This window comes from Bactrocera neohumeralis, chromosome 6, assembly GCF_024586455.1.
Source record: "Bactrocera neohumeralis isolate Rockhampton chromosome 6, APGP_CSIRO_Bneo_wtdbg2-racon-allhic-juicebox.fasta_v2, whole genome shotgun sequence".
Taxonomy (NCBI): domain Eukaryota; kingdom Metazoa; phylum Arthropoda; class Insecta; order Diptera; family Tephritidae; genus Bactrocera; species Bactrocera neohumeralis.
The window spans coordinates 41,353,191-41,376,371 of record NC_065923.1 but is presented as its reverse complement, the minus strand read 5'-3'; the positions used below and the strand labels follow the sequence as shown (position 1 = coordinate 41,376,371).

The following is a 23,181-nucleotide window of genomic DNA, read 5'->3' as shown; positions in this document are numbered from 1 at the left end:
ATCCTCATTGGTGTCTTCAGTGTTTTAACGTTTATTTAGTATTAAGCTAAAAATAAAAGTACTCTTAAAAATCGTTTATTCGTGGTATTATTTGGTTTTTTTTTAAGTTTGACATGAAAATAATATTATATTCTCTTGATGCTAGCATAAAAAACCGCTTACAAAATTTGCTTGTTTACTGAATTTTGTAGCGCAATTTTAATAGTTTACTAATGCTGCTCAGGTCTAATTTATTATGCTAAAAAGTGGATTGCTTATCATATAAAGGGATAATGCTAGCTGTTATACCGAAATAATTTGTTAAAAAATATTAGTCAGTTTATACCTAAAGATATATCCGTTAATAGAATATTTGTCCTACAGGGTCAGTGAGCGCCTACGTGTTAGTGTACTTTCGTATCTCCGCAAAAGCGTTCGTTGTAGTAGCATGTAGACTGCGGCGCCAACCAATTGCCTCAACAATCTAATCGGATTACAAATCATGAAAATTACGGTTTCTTGAATGTCAGGCGAAGGCAATATCTTGCACGTAAATCAGCAAATCTTACACCTTTATTTCAATGTTTTCGTTTCCCATTGGAAGCATCTCGGCGGAAGACGATAGTGACTACCAGGCACAATTAGAACACATTAAGGTTGTTGTGCTAAGCTTGCTCCCCAACTGAAGTCGAGTTAGAGTTAGAGAGCAGAGAAAATAAGATAGCGAATTAACTAGTCTGCAAAAACAGTTTAACTTTTCGTTGTTATATGTAAAAATAACAAATATTTCCTGCTTGAGCTTCTGATGATAAGATGATTCCTAAATAATAACACTTTATTTACGAGTTGTAAAATTTTTTTTTTTGTGACCTTATTAAAATGCTACAAATATATAAATAAAATATAATTATATAATTCAAACATCTGATCCAACTCAATTTCTGAAAAGCAAAATTCATTAGTACAATCTTCTTGAGTGTCTGTTTCATTGCAAACTAGACGACGTTCTGGTGTAGCCGATATAATCCAGTCAGTCAAATCAACTAGTATGAAACACAAGCCCAATTAGTCAGCAGAAAAAAATTTTTCATAAAAGCGATTGATATTTTTTTGAGTTCATGTAATATGAGATGATGTTGTCATTATATAACTCTCAGACAAAATATTCAGAAAAGAAGTAAGGAAGAGCTAAGTTCGGGTGCAACCGAACATTTTATGCTCATGCAACTTGCAGGAATCAAAGCCAGGGCAATACCTTAAGATATAAGAAATGAACCAGAGAATCGGAATTCTGCAATTTTATATATACAAATATTATATATCGACATATTCGGCATAAGATTTGTTAGAAAAACGAAAATCATTATACGTAGTATATGTGAGTTGGGGTAGTATCGACCTGATTTTATATATAATATTAACTTATATCATGTCACATACTTAAAAAAATTTTCTGTGTTTCATTAAGGTCCCTCACTTAAAATCACCAGTCATGTGGGGCAAAGTCAGCCAAATGTTCGATAATCCTGGTAATAATTATACATATCGGGGCTAGGTTAAGTTTTCGCGCAATTGCATCTATTTTAAGCACAAAGATACCCAGTTATAAGTAAAATACTCCCTGTAATTTTTATTGAGCTAACTCAAATGTTGGACCAAGTAACCAGCATAAAATCACCTGGAAGTTCGAAAATTTTATTTAAAGGTATATGGGGGCTCAGGGAAGTATTGACCTGATTCAAGCGATTTTTAACATACAGACATACCATTGTCAGAGAAGTACTATCCTTGAATTTCAATTATATATCACACACATTGACCGATATTTTCGATCAAAAGTCAACTATAGGTACTGGGATCCCAATATTCGGTACCAAGCTTTTGGCTTGAACAGTTTTTGATTAATTTTTGATCATAAGATGGCATACACTAAAGGCATTATTCGTGCAAAGTTTAATCCCGTTATATTAATTGCTTCTTGGTTTGTGTACTGGGGAGTAAAAGAATCAAGTGGATTTTAAAACTGTGCTATATGGGAAGTAGGCGTGGTGGTCTGATTTCGCTCATTTTTACAACGTGACATAGAAATGTGAAAAAAATACCACATACCAAAATTTGGCGAACTCGGTTAGTCGGCTCCCGAGATATGAGATTTCACTAAAAAGTGGGCGCTGCCACGCTTATTGTCCAATTTTCACACCGGCTCTCATAAAGCTCTTCCATATCATTCTCTTGAAAACTCGTAGCGCCGACTCATCAGATTTTGTCATCGTCATGCCTCTGCACCATATAGCAGGTTAAAACCAGAAGTGAACAATTCCAAGCATGAAAATATTTGCAGCAACCTTTTCTCATCACTATGCTAAAGTTTAGTAGGCTGAATAGGCATACCTTTCAACTACCCTGTTTAATTATTAAGTTTTTATGCGATTGTGGTAAAACACAATTGACCGTCATTTGACAACAAAAGAGGCTGACCGTAAGCGCCACCATGCCATATATGGTACAAATGCTAACGTAGCACTTCTGCACCATAGAGCCCAGGTGCGGCTGCTGATTTAGCTGCAGTGCTGTCACTTGCAAAATGGAGAAAGTTTTTATCAAATTAAAAAAGAGAAATGCATAACGCCAAGAAGCAAAGTTAAATACAACTGTAGCTGTCATGTGCAGCAGCAGCAGCATGTAGTTATAAGCTGTGAGAATAGCACATGCTCATTGTAAGACTTTGCTATCGTTAATGAAAAAATCAGCAAGCATGTGCTGGCTCATTTCCAGGAAGCGCATGTACCTTAAATAACAGTGTATAGACTGTAAGTTTCGGCGGAAGCTAAATTATCGAACCTCGAACCTGGTTCCAGCTGGCGCCAGCTGTGGTTATCACTTAGAAGCAATCGCAATTACATTTGTATATATGCACATACATTCTAATATTGGTCATTTGGCCACTGCTTGGACATGCAAACAGTCTGCAACGATTGCCTTTTCTGTGAATGTCCACATACCTTTCCACATACAAATGGAAGTATGCATGTGCTTGGAGCCCCTCCTACAAATATACATATGTGCGCTTCCACAAAAAAAGTATGTTTCCCCGTTAAGTGCGATTTCAACACCATTAACGCGCTGTCTGCGAATGCGAATCTTATAGTATTTATTTATATAAAATATTTATCAACACATACTTAAGTATGTATGTATGTGCTTCTCATGTCTGCATGCCGTGTACCTGCTTTTCCAATCTCAATTTAGCGTGTAATTTCTTCTACGCCAATTGTTGCTGTAATCCGATGACAGTCAACGGCTCAAATGGTACCAACTTCCACTTTCTATTTGTGGCAATTACAGTTTTTGCATTTTCTCTTTATTTTCTACCGTTGTTGCGCTGCTGTCGCTGATGCTGCTGTTGCTACACTCGTGGTAACAATCGCTGTTGTCGCGTTTGAGCTTTTAATTCCCACTAATTAACTTTGTGAATGATGTGACTACTGACTGATTCATTCATTTGATTTGTTTTCGAATGAAATAGAAATTACAATTGATTGCATTTCTCGTTTTGCGGTGGATTACTTGGGAAGAAAATCTGAAATACTAAAATTTTAGAATTAGTTTTTTAAAAATATTCAAAATGTGTATGTTTTAGATGATGGTATATATATGTATGTTTTAGTGTTCAGATCTGAAAAATTTGTTAGGAGATTAAAGCGATATAAAAGCTAGTATACCCTTCACAAATAAAAAGTTTCTATACAAGGGACTTAATATTGCTCGGTTGGGTTTTACAACAGCTATACGCTATAGTCGTCCGATCTATAAAAATTTAAGATATAGTACTGTTGGCATGGATACTAGCTCATGTACAATTTTATGCAGATATCTTGTCAAATAAAAACATTTTCCATACAAGAACTAGATCCTGATCTTTTAGTTTGCATGGCATATAGTGCTATATGGCTACAGTGGTCCGATCTAAATACTTGTAATGTTAATTGGGATGTTGTATCTCAGTAATTTATTGCTGCTTTTGGCAATAAGCCATGCCAAATTAAGTGTTGCTACGTGGTCAAATAAAAAAGTTTTCCAAACAAGCATTTGATTCCGATTGTTCAGTTGGTATGACAGCTAGATGCTATATGTAGTCGTCCGATATCGGCGATTCTTACAAATGAGCAGCTTTATGAAGATAAAAATATGTGAGCCAAGAACCAAGAACCAAGGGACTGTTCAGGGGCAGATACACGGGCATAGCTAAATCGACTCAGCTCGTAAGGCTGATAGGCTGATCTCCTATATATTTAAAACGTTTCATCTTGTGATGGTATCTAAGAATCAGGTCCTTTGCGGTGTCGACTTGTGAGTGGAACTGCTTCTGAGCCAGATCATGTGCCATCGAACAGAACAAATAATAAGCGGACGGTGCAATAACTGCTTAATATTGCGGGTGGGATGGGACTTTCTATATAAGCGTTGTCAGGTAGGTTTTAACAGGTTTGACAACGTGAGGCCGAGTGTTGTCATGCAACAGAATCCCTTTTCAAGCATCTTTTGGTATTGAGGTCATAAGGAACCTAAATTCGTTGTTTATAAATCATTCTCGAGATCAATTCATCAAATATTTTATATGGTCTCTGACGCTTTCTTCTGGGTGTTACTTTTTTTCTGAAAGGGAAAGCTTTCATAGATACTGTTACTTTGTAGTATGCAGTATGCACAATTCGTACTGCTCGTTAAAGGTGTACCCCATTCGGGACCACACCTAGTCGGTATTATTTTAATATATTGGACTTGCGAAACAGTACTTCGGAAGAGCAAGTTCACATCACCCCTTCCACACCATCAGTGGGAAAAAGCTTGTGGTGTTTCGTGGGAGTCCATGTGATCCCCGGTATGGACCGATCATGTTCACAGCTGCACCTAACATGGTCAATAGACGCTGACCAGGAAGCCGCTCTTCGTGAGTTCGTCGTCCCTAGATTTTGTATTAGCCAGCACGTCCATACATGATGGGGGGGGTGGAACCTATTTTTGATCGACTGGTCCCTGTCGCAAGGGTTTCATCGGTTCGGCTGGCTTTTATACCGCATCCTCCACTCCCGCCGATTCTAGTCGGAGGTTGCTTAATCGTTATAACTTATTTCGCAACTAACCTGCTACTACAGGTCGTCCGGTTATGCGCGACCTGCCGACCCCAGCGATAAAGCTTAGCTGAAAAGCCTGGCCCCAAGACCAAAGAGAAATCAAGACCAACCGGTGTTATCTCTGTGTGCACATAATTGTGTAGTAGATCCTAAACTAAAGAATACATACATATGTACATATATACTTGTATGTGCACAGTACGCATAGGTACTTATATTCACTCTAGGTTTAACTACAAGAATGCAACAAATAGGTAGCAAAGTGAACTTGAACCAGTTCACCTGGATTTTTTCCAAGCTTGTCATATCGTATGAGTGTACGTATGTATACCGCGTGACATATTTGCACATGGAATGACTTCCAACTGTAAAGTGTGTAAATTGCTCAACGAAGCCGCAAAGAAATGGCAACGCTCAACTAAAGGTGTAGCGACACACACACACACACACACACATCCATATGAACACGTGCAGCTGTATTTAATGGCAAACTTGACGGCAAACCCAATTGTATCGAACTAATACCCGGCAATTGAGTGCCATTGAGTGTCATTGCTGCCGGTAAATGCGGCATTGAAAATCCATGCGCGAACATGCAACACATTGTCGCTCCAAAGACCACATTGCTGCACGCACGCATGTGGCAACAAGTTGTTGCATTTATTGCCATGCTCTTGTGCATGCAATGCCCGACGACGCCACACCAACTTAGGAAATGTATGCTATGCCACTTGCCACTGCCACAGCTAGCCGCCACAAATGCATACATACTGTTTGTGAATTGTCGTCGATCTGCAATAACAGCCAGCCATATTACTGCTACTGCCATGCATGTTGTTGCTGTGGTTGTTGTTGCTTTGACAGTTGATGCTGTCGGCTTTTACAGTTGTTATCACCACTGTCCTCATTCGGCCGCATCTGCGTTTGCCGATCAGCTGTGTGCCGTCGCTCAGCGGCATTGCGTGTGAATTACTTACTGCCGGTCTTTTCCGGCCGCCTAATGTGGCAGAGCCACTCATACCCACGAAAATTGTGAGCAATAAATAATATGTGAATGCCAGTTGTTGTCTTTCAATTTAGCTCGTTTTGCTTTGTTGTAGTTATTATGCTGTTTCTTTGATCTCTCGCCTTTTTTTAAGAATTCTCACATTTCGGTTAACAGTGATCTCGCATGCGCACGCGACCGGAAAACGAAATTGAATCTGTGTCAAAAGTAGCGCGTGCGTGAGTGCGTGCAACGGCGCAGTTATGTTCAAATGCATGCGTTCATTGCGGTACGTGTGAGCTTTTAAGCGGTTCTGTACCTAAGCACCCTCTAGGTGCAAAGCTGATGCGATGCTTGTGCGTTTGGAACGATACCAATGCCAAGTGTATTGTTACATGATATTGATCTACGGACACAATCAATTGAAGAATGCATTTGCTAGCTCAGAGCAGGTTTTCTGTGTTGTCGGACTACTATAAAACCATGTTGTGAGGAGAGTTAGATTAATTTTTCATCGAAGTCATATAGAAGTATGGGTCTAATAATAGGTATAGGGAAGCTAGCTGACTAGGGTTCTGTAGGTATGTTAGGAGGTGGTTAGTAGCATGCCGAAATTTTTTGGAAGCGAAGCTTGTGTTGGGTATGGCGATATCTAGTCCGGTTACCTGAAGAAAAGAAACAACATCAATATATTAACGCATAAATATGCGTTGCTGGTTAGGATGCTCTTAAGTCTATCGAATCGAACTTTGCTGCAGGATGGACGAGAAATTCTTATTCTTTGTTGGCGTAGACACCGCTTACGCGGTTATAGCCGAGTTTACAGCAGGGCGAGGATGGATTCTTGTGTAAAAGTTCACGCAAGTGAGGCAAGTTCTCTGAGCGACATTCACTTGGGAGTGGCCAGAAACGATTCTTTTACATATTATCCGTTTGTAGGCGAGCTAAAGTGAGATGGTGAAACATTCCTCTCCAGGGTTATGCGTTGAGTTTGGGACCAGCCAGGTAAAAAAAACACCCTCAATGAAAAAAGAAAACAGCCTCGGATGATGGACTTGAAAATAGTAGCATTCAAAAAGAGTCGCCTAAACCGATATAATGCAACAATCACACTATCTTAGCTATAATAACTCTGTTTCCAACATTCATCTCAACTTTTTCCTACAGGTATATTTAATGTGCCCCTGGACAAATGCTCACCTCCATATTCGACGGTCACTTGCTTGACTGCTGCACAGTGCACTCGTGCAGTTGGACAAATGTAGCAATGAAAATTGTTGCAACATACTTTCGTGCATTTCCCGCAATCACAATCATAATCGCGAACGCAATAAAAGCGGTAATGGCAATGGTAATCAGTATTGCATTTGCTGAGTGTGTACATATAATTAGAGCCAGGTTTGTGAGTGCGCAAATGGATGTGCCAACATATGTGTGAGTAACTTATCCATAACTTGTAAGATTAACTGGCAAAGCAGTGGCCGAGAGGAGAACATTTGTGTTCCATTATTTGACACAAGAAAATGGCGAATAACTCTGCTGACAGTTGATTACAGTGCTATCATTTCTGGTACTAACCACATTCCGAAGATAAAGAGTTGTAAACACGACCGCTATTGATGGAAGCAATTTTGAATGTGTTCACTTAAAGATAGATGTCTTCCATTCGCTATTTCTCTGTTCCTAAACTTTCAGTGGTGCTCCCTTGTTAAAAATTTTGTGTGTGGCAGCAACAACAAAGTTAGCGAATTGATTTCGGTAAAGAGAGTTTGCGGATACCAAGTTTTTCTTCAATGCCATAAGGTTTTGATTTGTAAAGCTTGGACTTGGGGATCAATAATTTTTTTTTAAATTAAAAAAAAAAAAAAACAATAATTTTTCTGCCAAAGAGAGAAGCGCAACGCCGGGACATGTTAGCGCTAAGTTATCCTGGAAGTGCTGACAGTTGGTTTGAACAACTAGTAATGTTTTTCCGATTAATATTATACTATACTTCCATATAGATATATCTTCTTGATGGTTGACAGGGCTTCTACTTGCATTTAAAACAATTACGGCGCCTTGTGAAGACTATTACTTCGGTTAGGTTATGTTAGATGGTTGATCCTTCTGCATGACTATTATACGAGTATACACTCCATTGTAAACCCAGAAGAAAAACTACTGTAGTTAGATATCAGCAGTCGGCAAAAACGCCTTGAACCTTTCAAAAACCTGCGTAGGTGTTTTATTTCAATTTCAGCTATTTCACCTGGATATCGACAGATTCGATTAGGAAGTGTTGAGTTGATTCTATCTCATCCTCTTCCAAACAGCAAATGTAGTTGACACCCGGTAAGATATTTAATCTTCCTGCATGAATCCCGATCAGACAGTGTCCAGTTAAAACACTGAAAGGTTGCCCTTACTGAGAGCGAAGAGACTTTTTGCGATTTACCTTTGGCCAGAAGGTCTTTGCGACTGCACAGCTGCTGGTAGTTAACCAACTCTTGCAGATTTGGTTTGAGGGCCAACAGTATAGCGGTGAACCACAAAAAGCTAACAGAGCTCATAACCGTTTCCATTCCGTAGTTATTGAGACTGAAGTGCATGTGTTAACAATTTCATCACTTTTATAGTTTTCTGTAATACCGCTGTGATCAGGCACCCCAACCAGTCTAATCATAAAATAACTCTATGCTAGAATTTTGTTTGGAATAAAATAATCTTAACCGATAGAGCAGGGACAGTTGACAAGAACTACGCCTAGAGCTAACTTCTAAACACTTGTGGATAGTGCTTATGTACATGCATAAATCCATTTATAGGTTCCCTCCTTTTTTTTTAAAGAAAATTAAAATTTAATGGTATGTTTATTATCTTTCGAATGTTAGTCATGGCTACATCTCAGATGGTCCCTCCGTTGAGTCCAGTTTTCAATAACTCGTTCGAGTATTCCGAATCTGAATCGAAGCGGGATTGTCCGCTAAAGCTTTAAGTTTTCCATACCCTCCCAGGAAAAAGTCTAACGGTGTGATAGTACACGATCATGGCTAATCGACCCAAACCGTGCAATTATCTGCTCATCGAAGTGTTCTCACAATAAATCCATTGATTGATTTGATGTGTGGGAAGTGGAACCGTCTTGTTGAAACCAAATATCGTCGAGATCCCGAGCTTCAATTTCAAGGTCGCCATTGACGGTTACGTTCTCATCGGAATCTTTTTTGTAGAAATATATACCAGCCCACAAACCATACCAAACCATTTATGGATAAAATTTCAACTCTTGAATCTGTTAAGGTTGCTCTTTATCCCAAATGCGGCAATTTTGCTTGTTTACATACCCATTGAGCCCGAAATTGCTCTCATAGCTGAATAAAATTTGGCTCGAAAACCTCGAGTTTACTTGGAACTTTTCAAGAGCCCATAGAGCGGAATTTGGGAAGGTCGAGGGAGTTCTGTCATTTAAGTATTATTTACTCTGAACTGTTTCATTTGACGAGAAATCTTCACGAAATTTGGCATGAATTATTGCCCAAGCGCTAGAGCATTTGAAGACAAATTTGAGATCGGACCACTATATCACATAGCTGTCATACAAACTGAACGATCAAAATCAAGCTCTTGTAAGGAAACTTATTTTTTTGTAAAGGGTTTTTAGCTTCTGTAACGAAGTCAATGTTTTTTTTTTGTTTAATCTCTTGAAAAATAAAGAAAAAAAGCAACCACTTTTCTCCTCTATCCCCATTAAGTCATAGTTAATGTTGAATAGTTTGCCAATAAGAAATGGCGCTAAAGACATCGATAATCTGCCGTACACCAATCGATGCCTCATACGAACAACAAGTGATCAGACACGCAGCCAACGGCTGGGACGTGCCAATGATGCACGTCTGCGTCGTGGCTTCGTTTAGTTGCCGACGCGTCGTTGACGCTGTAAGGTTCGTTGACGTAAACAGCCACAGATTGGCAGCAGGCGACTAAGCAACAGTACAGTCGCAAAAACAACAAAAGCAAAATAAAGCCACTGAAATAAAAGTGTGACGGGCGCTTCAACATTTCCCATTCGCCATTCGCCACTCAACCGCGAACTGTCAGCCGAACAGTCAGTTTGCCCTAGTACCCGGCTTTGCTCTTGAAACGCTTTTGTCGCCGCGTCTCAGCTATGTGATTGTAGCTGTTGTTGCAGCTGCCAGCGGTTGTCGTCGTCTCGCCACAATTGAACTTGCCACAATGAACCAATAACATTAACCACAACAATAATAATATTAATAAAAATCAGCAATGAAACTTAAAAAACCGATTGAAGCATAGAATAAAGCAACAAGAGGAAATTTATTGAACGCTGCACTTGAGCTGCCGGTGAAAACAGGTTGTTTCGGTTGACTGTCGGAGCTGTTGGAGCGGTTAGCTGTACGGGCGCAAAGTGGGTCACCACAATGACGTACATATTCCATATACATACATATAAATGTAAGAGAATATATGCTTGTGCTGGTATATATGGCGACTTGCCACATATGGCGCGCTGTATGTTTTTTCTTCGCTTTTTGTATTGCTGTTACGGTGTGCTGCTATGCAGCATTCCGAGATGCCTCATTGTTGCATTCACGCAACATCCATAAGCAACCACATTTCCAACCACAAATACCAACAATATCTATGTATGTGTAATGCAATTTTGTGTTAGTAAACACATTGGAGCAATTGCTGTGCAGGTGCAACACGCTTTTGTAGGTTTCAAATTCTTTTGCAACAAAAAAGAGAAAAAAACTTACAAGCTAATTTTTGATTTCCCTAATCTTTATGTACTCAGCATCGATACGAGTTTACTCTCTGGCCATATTGGCTAATACCAGGTATTATTTTATAAAGTACCTGGCATTTGGAAATAAATTAGAGACTATGTTGGCGGAAATCTATCTATTATCATTTGGGTATGCTCATGAGGCGTTCTTATCTATTTCCAATGTTATATAGTTAAGTTTGTTGGCCCTAATTCGCAAGGTGGAGACATTTTCTGAGTCATTTTGTAAAGGATGATCTATTTCGCGATGACTCGTTCGAGCATTTCGACTGGTAACTGGCGAATGTGACGCTTGCTGTTTTGCTCCAAGATCTGGTTCGAAAAGGATTATCCGCTGGCCCATATACACCAAACCGTTCTTTTACTGGATAAAATCACAGCTCTCTCTCTTCACTTTACGTTGCTCTTCGTCTCAAATGCAGCAATTTTGCTCAATCCATTGAGCGGGAAATGGGTCTCAACGCTTAACAAAATTTTTTTCGAAATCGTCGGATCTTCTTTGGACTTTTCAAGAGCCCATAGAGCGAACCGATGTTACTAGGGAAGAGTAAGCGGCCTCAGTTCCTGCACTAGCTTTATATTCTATGCTTTCAATTTAAGATCTCGACGTAAAATGCGCCATGTCATTCTATTTTTCCACTTTCGTTATGAAATGCCAAAGAACCTCCGCACTTGGATCGCTTGTTAGTACAAAGGAAAAAGAAGAAATTTGTTTGATTGTTTGTTTTCTTGTTTCTTGAACAGCACGCTCTTCCGCTACGTTATCTCATTCTTACGAAAGTATTCTAGTGCTCTGCTAACAGTATAGAAAAGTTAGAGGAACACCTTAGAACCTGCATAGATCGTACCACAAAATTCTCTGAGGTAGAGTGAATAATACCTAAAGGAACAGAGTTTTAGGAAAGTGGGTATAAAATAATAGCGTAGGCAATATTTACCCCTACGCGCGGGTGATGATGAAGAAATCATAACCTTTTTGAATATCCAGCTCCCAGATCGCTAAACCTTATACGACTTTCAATTCCAACAGGCCGTACTTTACTTCAGGGCATTTTCCACAGTGAATTTTATCAAATCACGCACTATTTATACTCACAACCACATTCACCTTAACCAGAACCATTTTCAGATAATATGTATTTTTACATTACTTTACTTCCAGCGGCTCTGCCTGGTTCCGTATGCTACAGTCATGCCCATTGTCAGATGTTTGACTCACGTTCCCATTGTGATTTCCTCATACCAAATCTTTTCGGTCGTTGCCAGTGCACTTCGCCTGCCAAACTTGTAGGTGGATTTTGTGTGGAGGGTAATGTTTTAGTGCCCACCGAAGCTGTAGCACCTGTGCCAGCACCAACTAGCACCACGACTACCACAACAACAACTTCCACAACGACAACCACAGCTGCACCAGTAACCACAACAACGGCGGCCCCTGCGGCAGAACCAGTGCGGTATGATAGTGTTGAGGAACAATCGACTTTCGATGACATAGCCGAATCTCCAGCTAATTCTGATGCCGATATGGATTCGCCAACAACTACAGCACAACAGTTATTAACACCTGCTGCAGCTGATGAACAATCACATGCAGTAGCAGCTGATGAAATATTACCACAAGAAACTACACCAGTCGCAGATGATTATCCCTACAAGATCGATGATGAGTATGATGGTGACGATGTAGAAAATCAGCATCAAGTTGATGTCAACGGACAACAGCAACAACTGGAGGGAGAGCAGGTGGAGCAACTACCAGTGAATGACGTGCATACAGTAGAAGAAGAATATAAGGAAGAAAACTTAGAGCAGCCAGATCACGTGGCCGAGGATCATAAGCAAGCTGAAGAGCCAGCTAAAGAAACTGCGCAAGCCGTACAACAAGAGCAACTGGATCGTGTAACGGAATCGCATATAGAAGCAGATTTTGTGGAAACAGAGCCAATAGATGAAGCTGAACACATAGCGGAGCAAGAACTACTGGATCATGTAGCAGAGGACCATAAAGAGTTTGAAGCAGCACCGCCAGTTAAAGTAGAACAGTCTGTTGAAGAACAAGATCAGCTAGAAAATGAAGATCATAAGGAATCCAATCATATGGAAATTGAGCCAATAAAAGAAGTTTCAACCTTGGAAAAAGATGAACAGCTGAACCACGCACTAGAAGATCACAAACAATCAGATTTGGCAGAAGAAGAGAAAAGTAAAGAAGATTCAAATGTAGAACAACAATCAATGCCAGCAGCAGATGATGCTAATGTTGCTGAAGAACCATCTGTTGCCGAAACATCATTTGACAATGTGGATATAGTTGCTCACCCTTCAAACGAACATGAATTGGAAAAGAACTTGTGCGAGACGAGCAACCTATAAAAGCAGAGCAGATTGTTGAAGAGCAAACCGAAAGTGGAGCTGAGCAAATTGTAGAAGACAAAATACCGAATAACGAAGCACCACAATTGTTCGACGAATATGAATATGGTGCAGAGCAGCATACAACTCCAGCACAAGAAGAAATCAATAGCGATTCGGAACAGAATATAAAGAAGGAGCAACCAAGCTTCGATACAATACCTGTAGCGCAAGACTATGAAATGGAACACGCTACTGAGGGAGCAACACAATTGGATGAAACGGAACACGTTGCCGAAGAGGAAGTGGTTGACAATATTCCACAGGATGCTCAAAACATTGAAGCACCTAATTTTGCTGAAGTGGAATCCTTACCAGAGGATGGGAAAGAAAATCTTCCTCAGGAACTTGAAAATAATGACTCATCTAATGCTGCTCAAGCGGAACACCTTGTTGAGAAAGTGCCAGAAAATATACCACAAGATCAGCACAATATTGAAGCGGCTAATTTAATAGAAACGGAACATATGGCTGAGAAACAATCGCAAAACCTTCCAGAAGAACTTCAGCATAACAAAGCAACTAATGACGCAGAAAATCAATATGAACAAACCGCTAACGAAAATGAACAAAATATCGAACCAAACCCAGTACCACCCAGTACCACAAGTCGAAGAGGAAAGTTCATCTTCCGCTGGAACACAACCACAGCACAGTGAGCAAAATCAATATTATGCTGATAAGTTGTCAGCGGCCACAATGTTGCCTCATGACGCCACCGATGCGCCAAATTCAATGTCATCGGAACAGCAATATGTTGACTTTCACCCCGAAATGGAGATGTACGAAGATGTGGAGCACGAAGAAGAGAATGCAGCAGACATTGCCGATGATACGATGAAATTTGATTATGAAACAGCACAAGATGAATTCAATAGTGAAAATACTGAAGCAAGCAATGCAGATGAAGCATTCGCCGTAACTGACTCTCCTAATTGGGCTCAAGAATCTGAGAATGCGCCAGTTGTTTCTGCCATGACATCGGAATTCGAAGTGCAGCCTCAAGCGCCATCGTTTGCTGAGCATGAAAACCAGAAAGAAGCGCAGTCGGAATTCAGCCAACAGCATTTGGAAGAAAACAAAGTTGGCGAAGCACATGAAACTGAAAGTGAAGCGCAACTTGCACAGCCACAGCCGCCACGGACAGATGACAGTACTTCAGCGATAGAAGCAGAGCAAACCGAAAATGTGGAAAATGAAAGTTTTACTGCTGTTAATGACTTAAACGCAAGCAATGTAGACTTCGAGCCGGCACTTACAGAACAAGAGCACAACAACAATGCGCAGATTACCACCAATGTTGATGAGCCGGAGGAGGTATCAGCCGCAATAACGGAGCGAATCGCACCAGATATGCAGGCGGAGAACATTCTTCAACCTGAGGATCAACAAGCTGAACCAAGCAACGATGAGGAAATTGTAAACGAACCACAACTGCCAGCACACGATTTTGTTGTAGAAGAAAATTTAGATGAGCAAACTAACAACAACCAGGAAGATATTTTACCAGCACACCACGAACAGCATAATGAAGATGCTTTCGGATCAACTGGAGCTGTAACTGAGGAAGTTAATTTAGTAGACAATGATGGAGCTGCTAGTGAGTTAGTTCAACAAGTTGCGGGACTTACACATGATCATAATGATAACACGCTTACTCCTGACACTGTAGAAATAACGAGTGTACCGAATGCCGCTGAAGAGACAATTGCACAAAAAGAAAATGAGGCTAGTACTGATAATCAAACTGATAAGCATATTGTAGAAGAAGCTGCAATTGTTGACGAATCTCTAGCAACGACCCAATCGCCGCTGGTCCAAGAAAATGACGTTGAAGCTGAGGAACATAATGAGATTATCCCGTCCGCTGAAATCAACAAAGATAACATAGAGGCTGAAAGCGAAACTCACACGGTGAGGAACGTTTTGGAAGATGGAAATGAGTTAGGAATAAATAACGGTGATGATATGAAGCCAGCTGAGCAGGATTTCAAGAATACAGCAGCAGAAATGGGACCGATCCCTGAGGCAATCTTAGAAACTGATAATGAACACGATCATTTAAGAGTTGTGGAAAATGGAGACGTGGTTGAACAAACACAAGAAGCGGAACAAACCACGTCAGAGAGTACAGTAACAGCAGTGCATGAAAACGCCATTGACGACAACAAGGCTGTTGAAAATCCAGGCAAGCTTGAGCAAATTACAAATGTTGAAGAAACTATTCCACTGGAACCACTTAGCCAAACTTCCTTTGAACATATCAATCCTATAGAAGCAGACAATTCTATTGGTTCGAATGAAGAAACCGCAAATCTATCAGAAACATCTTTAGAATTAGCGCTTAATGAAAATTCTGAAAAAGACACCGCCACTTTGTTACCCGAGTTAGACTATGCGCCGGTTGAAAGCTACGAAATGCTTAATAACGCACAAAACGAGCATACCGGCGAAATGCTGGGCCATATTGATGACCAGACCGAGACGAATTTCATTGACTTTAATGATCATGACGCGTCGCTTCCACAATCGTTGACACACACCGACGTTTATAATGAATCATTTGAGGAACACGAATCGATTGCCGACATACTTAGCGATCTTATGTCTGAGGACGTAACTACAGCGACACCATTAGAAGCCGTCACAGAGGTAGAAGGCGTCATATCACAGGAGGATTCTCACGGTAATGAAAGAGAAGGTATCAACGCACAGCCAGACGAGACTGTCGTACCTGCATCGGACGTAATTTCAGCTGACACCAATATTGTTGAAGAAAACTTAGCAATGCCACCACAGATCGAAACCACAGAGACGCATGAGACCCATGGCGACAAATTAACCTTCTACCCTGACACCCAAGACTTGAGTGTACAGGCAAGCAATGATATAGAAGCGTCACAACAATCACAATCCGCTACACATTTCACTGAGCTGAATGCTGAAAGCAACACCAAAGCAGAAAATCTTGAGGAAACTGACCACACATTATCACCTGAAGAGATGCCCTTTGATTTAACATCCATTGACGATATACATCCGCAAGAGTTAGAATCGGACAGTTTAATATTGGAGACTACTACTGCCGCAAATGCAGTTTACAACGTGGAAGAAGAAGCCTCAGGCGACGGCGCACAAGAAATCCGCAATGAGGAAGCGACCGCAACACCTGGTGATATCGTCGAAATTACCACACAGACTATGTTGGGCTTGGCTAGTCGTGTAACGCTAATGGAACCAGCGGCACCGATAGTTACAACACTTAAACCACTGATGACCGAAGTAACGCCAGAGAGCGAGGCAACACCCGAGCCAGTAAAAGAACTACCAGGCACAGAGAACATCTTGAGCGTCAAACCAAATACAGGTGAGTGAGGTTAAGTGATATTTAGATTGGGGCTTCAAAACGAATAGTTTCTTTTTCTACACAGAAATTCGTAAACGTGTTGAATTGGGTACGGAAGCCGTTTCACTAGGTCTGACTTGCATGAATGACAGGCAATGTCAACTGGCTGACCCTAATACGGTTTGTAACACGCGTGGCGTATGTGACTGCGCATTGTCCGACACAGCAGCGGAATCGCAATGCGGTGCTCAGCGTACAGGTTGTGCGCCTGGAACATTCCAGGTAACTAATTAAAAAGTAAACCTTTTAGAGTAACAAATCTAATAATGTCTTTATTCTTCTCAATTGCGCAGTGCCGTTCCAGCGGCGTGTGTATCTCCTGGTTCTTTGTGTGCGACGGCCGTCCAGACTGCAATGACGACTCGGATGAGGAGTGCACATTTAACGCGCGTTTAAATCAAACCTGTCCACAGGAGGCGTTCCAATGTGAGCGTAGTGGCCGTTGTATTTCGCGTGCCGCGAGATGTGATGGACGGAAGCAGTGCCCGCATGGTGAGGACGAGTTGGGTTGCAATGCTGTGAAAGCGGGCACATGTCCGCCACATACCTTCCGTTGCAAGAGTGGCGAATGTCTGCCTGAATATGAGTACTGTAATGCGATTATCTCCTGCCGGGATGGCAGCGATGAGCCGCCACACTTATGTGGCTCGCGTTCGATGCCGACTTTCTTCCTGCGTCTGCTGAATGCCGGTGGCCTGCTCGAGAACGAGGATGCCTATTGTCCGCATCGTTGTAGCAATGGTCGCTGTCGCTCGACGGCAATCGTTTGCTCGGGTCGTGACGGTTGTGGTGATGGCACCGATGAACAGACCTGTTCCGTTTGTAGTAAGTTTGTTTTTAGTTTAATAATTTCATCGAAAATACTAAAATATTTGTGTACACTTTTTAGGATGTCCGGCGCCAAATAGCAACAGTTTACCTAACTATCTCGCCAGACATCGTCCAATGCCATTGTGGTAGGTGAGCGCCACCTAAGACATGCCCACGCCTGCTACTCCAGCTCGTTTGTGGGCAATGTGACAAAGTTTTGAGCGACAGTTCTTTCCACTTACCGTGCTGAGCAGCATGGAGCTTTGGCACAAACTTTACCGTCGCTGTAACCACTCGCGCGTACATCCATTTGAAACGCGTTTTCGATTCTCCATGCGCCTAAAAGTAGTTAATAAGTTTATTTATTCTATGCATAAAACTATGTCTTATCATTACAACTAAATACTTCGAAGCAATTGCCGCCTTGCTGGCGAGGGACAACGATTATGAAGTGGCAAGCCATAGATTTGCTTGTGAAAGTGCAAAATTTTGTTTTCATAAATGAAATGCAAATGTTCATGCGCATGCGTGCAAATTCTTTGACCCAGTGATGTTGGCAATTGCTCTCACACCCAAATACTACCACAAAAATTAACCATTCACGACACTTTTATTTATTTACAACTATTTATTCTCATTTTTAATTTAATTTTTTCATTTCCTGCATAAATTTTAGTTAGTAGCATTAAGTTAAATGATGACAAAGCAGTTCGAAAGTAATAAAAAAATTTTAAATAATTTCCTTAATGTTAATAACATGAAAAGAAATGGAATTTATAGAAAAACATCTTTAAAAACAGACGAACTATTATTAAGGTAGCTCTTTTCACCGACATGACTTGTTTTTAGATACTAGCGATTGCCATTGTCTAAAATTAGCACAAACCAATTAACGGTTAATGAAATATTTTTTAATCACAGCACTATCGTTTCTTTTCTAACATGCTTAATGCGTTCTCCCATTCAAAGTACGCCAGATTCTGTAGAATTGCGAATCTCTTATCAAAATATAAATCTTAATTTGTAAATACACATGTAAGTAAAAAATATAAAATCACTAAAAACTGTGAATGCCGCAAAGGCAAAGTGCTCTCAATATTAGTACATATGCAGGCACAAACACACATACATATATACATATGTACATGCATATGTGTATGTAAAACATATATATACATGTAATAGGTACGTCTAAGCATGAAAAACACACAGTATATGTATTAAAATTTTGATAACGTGCATTTAGTAAACTGAGTAATCTTCCCGGCCAGACGCCGAACAGCGGCAAAAACTGGTGAAATAAATTTATGTAGGTATGTTTTTAAATTGAAAGTGTTTTACATGGAAAGTTAGATAATAAATACGAATTGCATTTATTAATAATTAAATCTAAATAAATAAAGGTGAAAACTATAAAAAGTTTAAATATTTCTTTTAATTTGATTTACATATAAACTTTCACGTCAAAGATAGAGAAAAGCCGTGCTCTACAAAACAGTATTATAAGTGCGTTCAAAAAAATTTGGGGTATTCACAAGCATCATGATAAAGCATCGTAAATTTATAAATACGTATACTAGCTGACCCCGCAGCCGTTGTCCTACGTGAAATTATGTGTTTTGAAGTGAAGTTGTATATTGTGTTGAAAATCATTTATTTGCGATTTTTCTACATTTTTTTCAATGTAACGCAGCTTGATAAACAACTTTTTTTGGTTTCTGTTCCGGTGCGTAAATGTACAGAGCAGATGGTTTTCCAACTCGTGAGCACGTCACGTATATCTGGCCGTGTGAAAAACATAGCATTTCCAAATTTGTGCCACACACTATGATGATGTAAATGATGCGGCCGCATAGTAGGCCTCTCCAAAGAATTTAGAAATTCCACTGGATAATTCACGGCGTCGTCTTCATTGTCAAGACGATCGATCGATTTGTATGAGCGCAAGTCTCCGGAATTTGACTTTGAATCTTCCAGTTTAACATCTGTATTTTTGGCAGCTAAAATTGCAAGTGCACTCAAGGAATCGTAGTTATGATAATTTGGACAATGTTCGGTTAAACATTCGTGATGAGTTCATCTTTCGTTGAAGTGAATTGACAAAAGGCAGGTGAATTGATATCAAGCCACTGGAAGTATCAACCGGAATTTGCCCATTTCCAATACTTAGCGAATACGATGTAAAATGTCTTCGGCAATATAATTTTTGTTTGTATCCCAAAATTGACGTTCATGAATTGCAAAAGTAAATATCCTACAAAGCGCTTTATTGCAGTTCACGTATCGACCGTATCGTTCAAGACCAATAACAGCTATGCCTTCCTTTGGTGACGTACTCAACATTGATAGGAGTTCTTAATGTGAATTAGACAATAGTGGTGAATATAGTATGATCCATGTGTTGTCAATTTCGATATTCACTCTTCTAAATTTATTGTCAGACATACAAACCGAAGTGGGATTATGGTGTCCGCAAGGACCATGAACCATATCGGATTTCATCACTTCGTATAATACTGATTCTTTCTCTGCATCAGGAATTTCCGCAGAAATGATTTCATCAATTTGATCTGGTGTAACCACCATCACCAATCCACCATCTAAAGAAGAATGTGTGCGTGCGACAAACCTCTTTTGCATCTTAACAGAGTATATCCAGCATCTAACAGCACCATATATACTATACGTTGTTTTGAGATAAAGTCCAGCAAACATAGTAAGCGTTGTTTGAAGGGTCGTGCTGTGACATCGTGACGATCGCTTGTTGATTGACCGCGGTCCATAATACCTGTCATGTGCCTTGGGCTGCCAATATATGTATGTTGATGGCAAAAAGAACGCCGACCGATATTAGCGCGACCTCTTCGTGGCATCGTAACAAATTTCAATCTGTAATTGATCACTTTGTGTGAAACACACATAACGTTTTCACTGAATAATTTTCAATAATTTTGAAAGATCTCCTGTATATATGATGTATAGAATTGGGCCTAAAACACTGCCTTGTGTTACACCAGCTTATCTTATCTGTCATTCATTACATAGCTATTGTCCTACTTTAACCATAAATTGCCTTTTTTTTTTTAAATAAGACTTCAATGTTTTATACAATTCTGAAGGTATAATGCTTTTAATCTTATATAATGGCTTTCATGCCACACCTTATCAAACGCCTGAGCTACGTCTAAAAATATAGCTGAACAATAATGTCTCTCCGCTTTTCTTATTTCGTTCGTAATTCTAATTACTTGCTCTATCGTGCTATGTCTGGACGAAAGCCAAATTGATGCGTTGATACTATATTATTTTCGTGGAGGAATGGAGTGTTTAATAGTAGCACTTTTTCAAATATTTTAGATATATGAGGTAGAAGACTGATTGGTCTGTATTAAGAAGGCTGTGTTAAGTTTTTCCCAGGATTATCTATCGATTCCCAAGATAATCTACGACTTTCCATGAAATTGGATTGTGTACAAAACTAAGTATTGCATTGAAGCAGCACCTCTACAGCAATATTTGGTTACTCTATTAACTTTTTTAGGGTAATATTATCCTGTCCTGGCGACTTTTTTGGATTAAGTTCTTTTATGAATCTAATAATTTTGGAGAATGAAATATTAAAATACTCGAGTGACTCGTTAGGTATGTAAGATTGACAGCTTAAAGTTGTTCTTTAGGCGATTAGGTTGAAATACCTTTTCTAGGTGAATTTTCCACCGAAGTCTCTTATAGGCATGTTGGAGTTGACTGGTGGCTTCATGGACTTTTGGGCTTTCCAAAGGGAATTTCGTTTGCTTGATATTGGACACAATATCTTTATATGCATTTCAGTTTTGAATTATTTCTCGCGTTTAAGCGCTTTTTCTAAATTTACGTACAGCAGATATGATATCTTTTGCCATCTTTCAGGCGATAGACTGATTACACGCCTTATAAACTTCTTGTTTCTTGCAGGAACATCTATTTATCAATAGTCTTCAGAATTAATCATGATATTGTGGGGCAAAAGTTCAAAATAAACGACACCTTTGATATCTCATCAAATAGACAACATATATATTCTATTGGTGACTATCGGTCTTGGAAAAGGTTTGAGTTGGTTTATTTTGTTTTAGACCCTGATCTCCATTCCACTTTTCAATGCCAGTAACATTGCGCTTCACAAATCGATCACTTCTATGACGTTTAATAAACAAACCACAGTCGTTTATGAGACGAAGCAATTTTCATTCTGTTAGGACAAGTTGAGCCCATATGTTAAGCTTCGAAATGAATCCTAAACTTTTCATGTGCATTTAATCCTTCAGCAATCTTTCGAGTAGTTATGCGTTGATGCAGGACTGGTGCAACCTCAAGTCGAAATTGCCAGAATGAAATTTTGCAAACTAATTTTGACATTGGCATTCGACCATCAGATCTTCTCCGTAAACATCACATAATTTTCGGCTTATTTGAACTGCATTTTTACTCTTTGGAGCGGTGTTATCATCTGATTTGATTTATTGTAGCTTTGGTGATATAGGAGATATGTGCATTAAACCTTATTAGATGCCCTTGCTACTGCGATTCCCTGTGCCAAATTAGAGTTTGATATATTAATTTAGTGCTTAGTGTAGTACTCTTTATATACTTAGATATCTCAATTTTAACTCAAGTCCAGCTTGCTCTGACGGACGGACAGATAGGATTCGGATTTCAACTCATCTTGTCGTCCTGATCATTTGTATATATACATATATATAACCCTACATCTATCTCCATTAAAGCGCCCATACACGAGCACACAAGTGCGTTCGATCGGTATGTGTGCGCTTGCAGTTTATCGTGTATGGGCTTGTTCGCGTACCGATCCATGTTCGCGAAAATGTTTGATTTTTTACGATCGGTGCGCGAACATGTTTATCATGTATGGTGTTGTCGGCGCACAAAATCTCATTTCTCTCGTGTCGCCGAACAGTGAAGATCGCGGACAATGGCAAGTGTTAAGGGGAGAGCCTGCTTTCGAGGCTTCAAAAAAACGATTTTTTTGGGAGGGAAAGAAATAATTGATTCATTGGTTTTATAGTTATATATTTGAACATCTTTCACAAATTTTTTGGATACGAAATCTTTGATATTCTGCCTTTGGGAAGCAATTGCCCGATGCATCTCGCATGTGCATTTTTCGGACGGCGGGCAGGATGCAGGTCGTAATTTCTATTGGAAACAAAAAATTGAAAGAGTCTCATATTTTTTATGAATTTATCTTCTAGTTAAGCTAAGAAAATTCTAAAAAAAAATTCTATCTGCTAGACGCTCGGTCACTTCCCTTCTAGCTTCGATAATATTTCGAATTCCCATCTATAACTTTGGGGACATATTTTTAGATAATTTTTAAAGAGATTGTTTGAAGCTTCTAAGGCAGGCTCCCCCCTTAATAAAGATTTTGTATCAGAATTTATTGATCTTATAAAAAATGAATTGACAATTTGGCAAATGAAAAGTGATAAATATAAAAATTGAGAAAAATAAAAGTTGGAATAACTTATTAACGAAATACAAAGAAATAGATAAAAGTGCTACATTAGAAATAAATTCGAAGAAATGTTCCGCTTCCCTGCCACACATGTTAACTCTGCGAAGGAACGCAAAATGGATTTGTGTGTTGTGTATGGGCAAACGAATT

At 39.6% G+C, this 23,181-nt stretch overlaps 2 protein-coding genes across 2 annotated transcripts in view; both read left to right on the top strand.

Moving 5' to 3' along the window:
• LOC126763542 (uncharacterized) overlaps positions 1-23,181 on the top strand; it is a 75,230-nt gene that overhangs the window by 7,813 nt on the left and 44,236 nt on the right. Inside the window, 6 exon segments of the mRNA XM_050481128.1 lie at positions 12,051-13,229; positions 13,232-13,896; positions 13,898-16,667; positions 16,732-16,928; positions 17,000-17,531; positions 17,596-18,825. Coding sequence (XP_050337085.1) covers positions 12,051-13,229; positions 13,232-13,896; positions 13,898-16,667; positions 16,732-16,928; positions 17,000-17,531; positions 17,596-17,666 — 5,414 coding nt within the window. The 3' untranslated portion in view covers positions 17,667-18,825.
• Positions 19,344-23,181, top strand: part of LOC126762778 (uncharacterized) — a 68,587-nt gene continuing 64,749 nt past the window's right edge. The window contains exons 1-2 of the mRNA XM_050479824.1: positions 19,344-19,351; positions 21,471-21,593. Of these exons, the coding sequence (XP_050335781.1) occupies positions 19,344-19,351; positions 21,471-21,593 (131 nt within the window). The remainder of the gene's footprint in view (positions 19,352-21,470; positions 21,594-23,181) is intronic.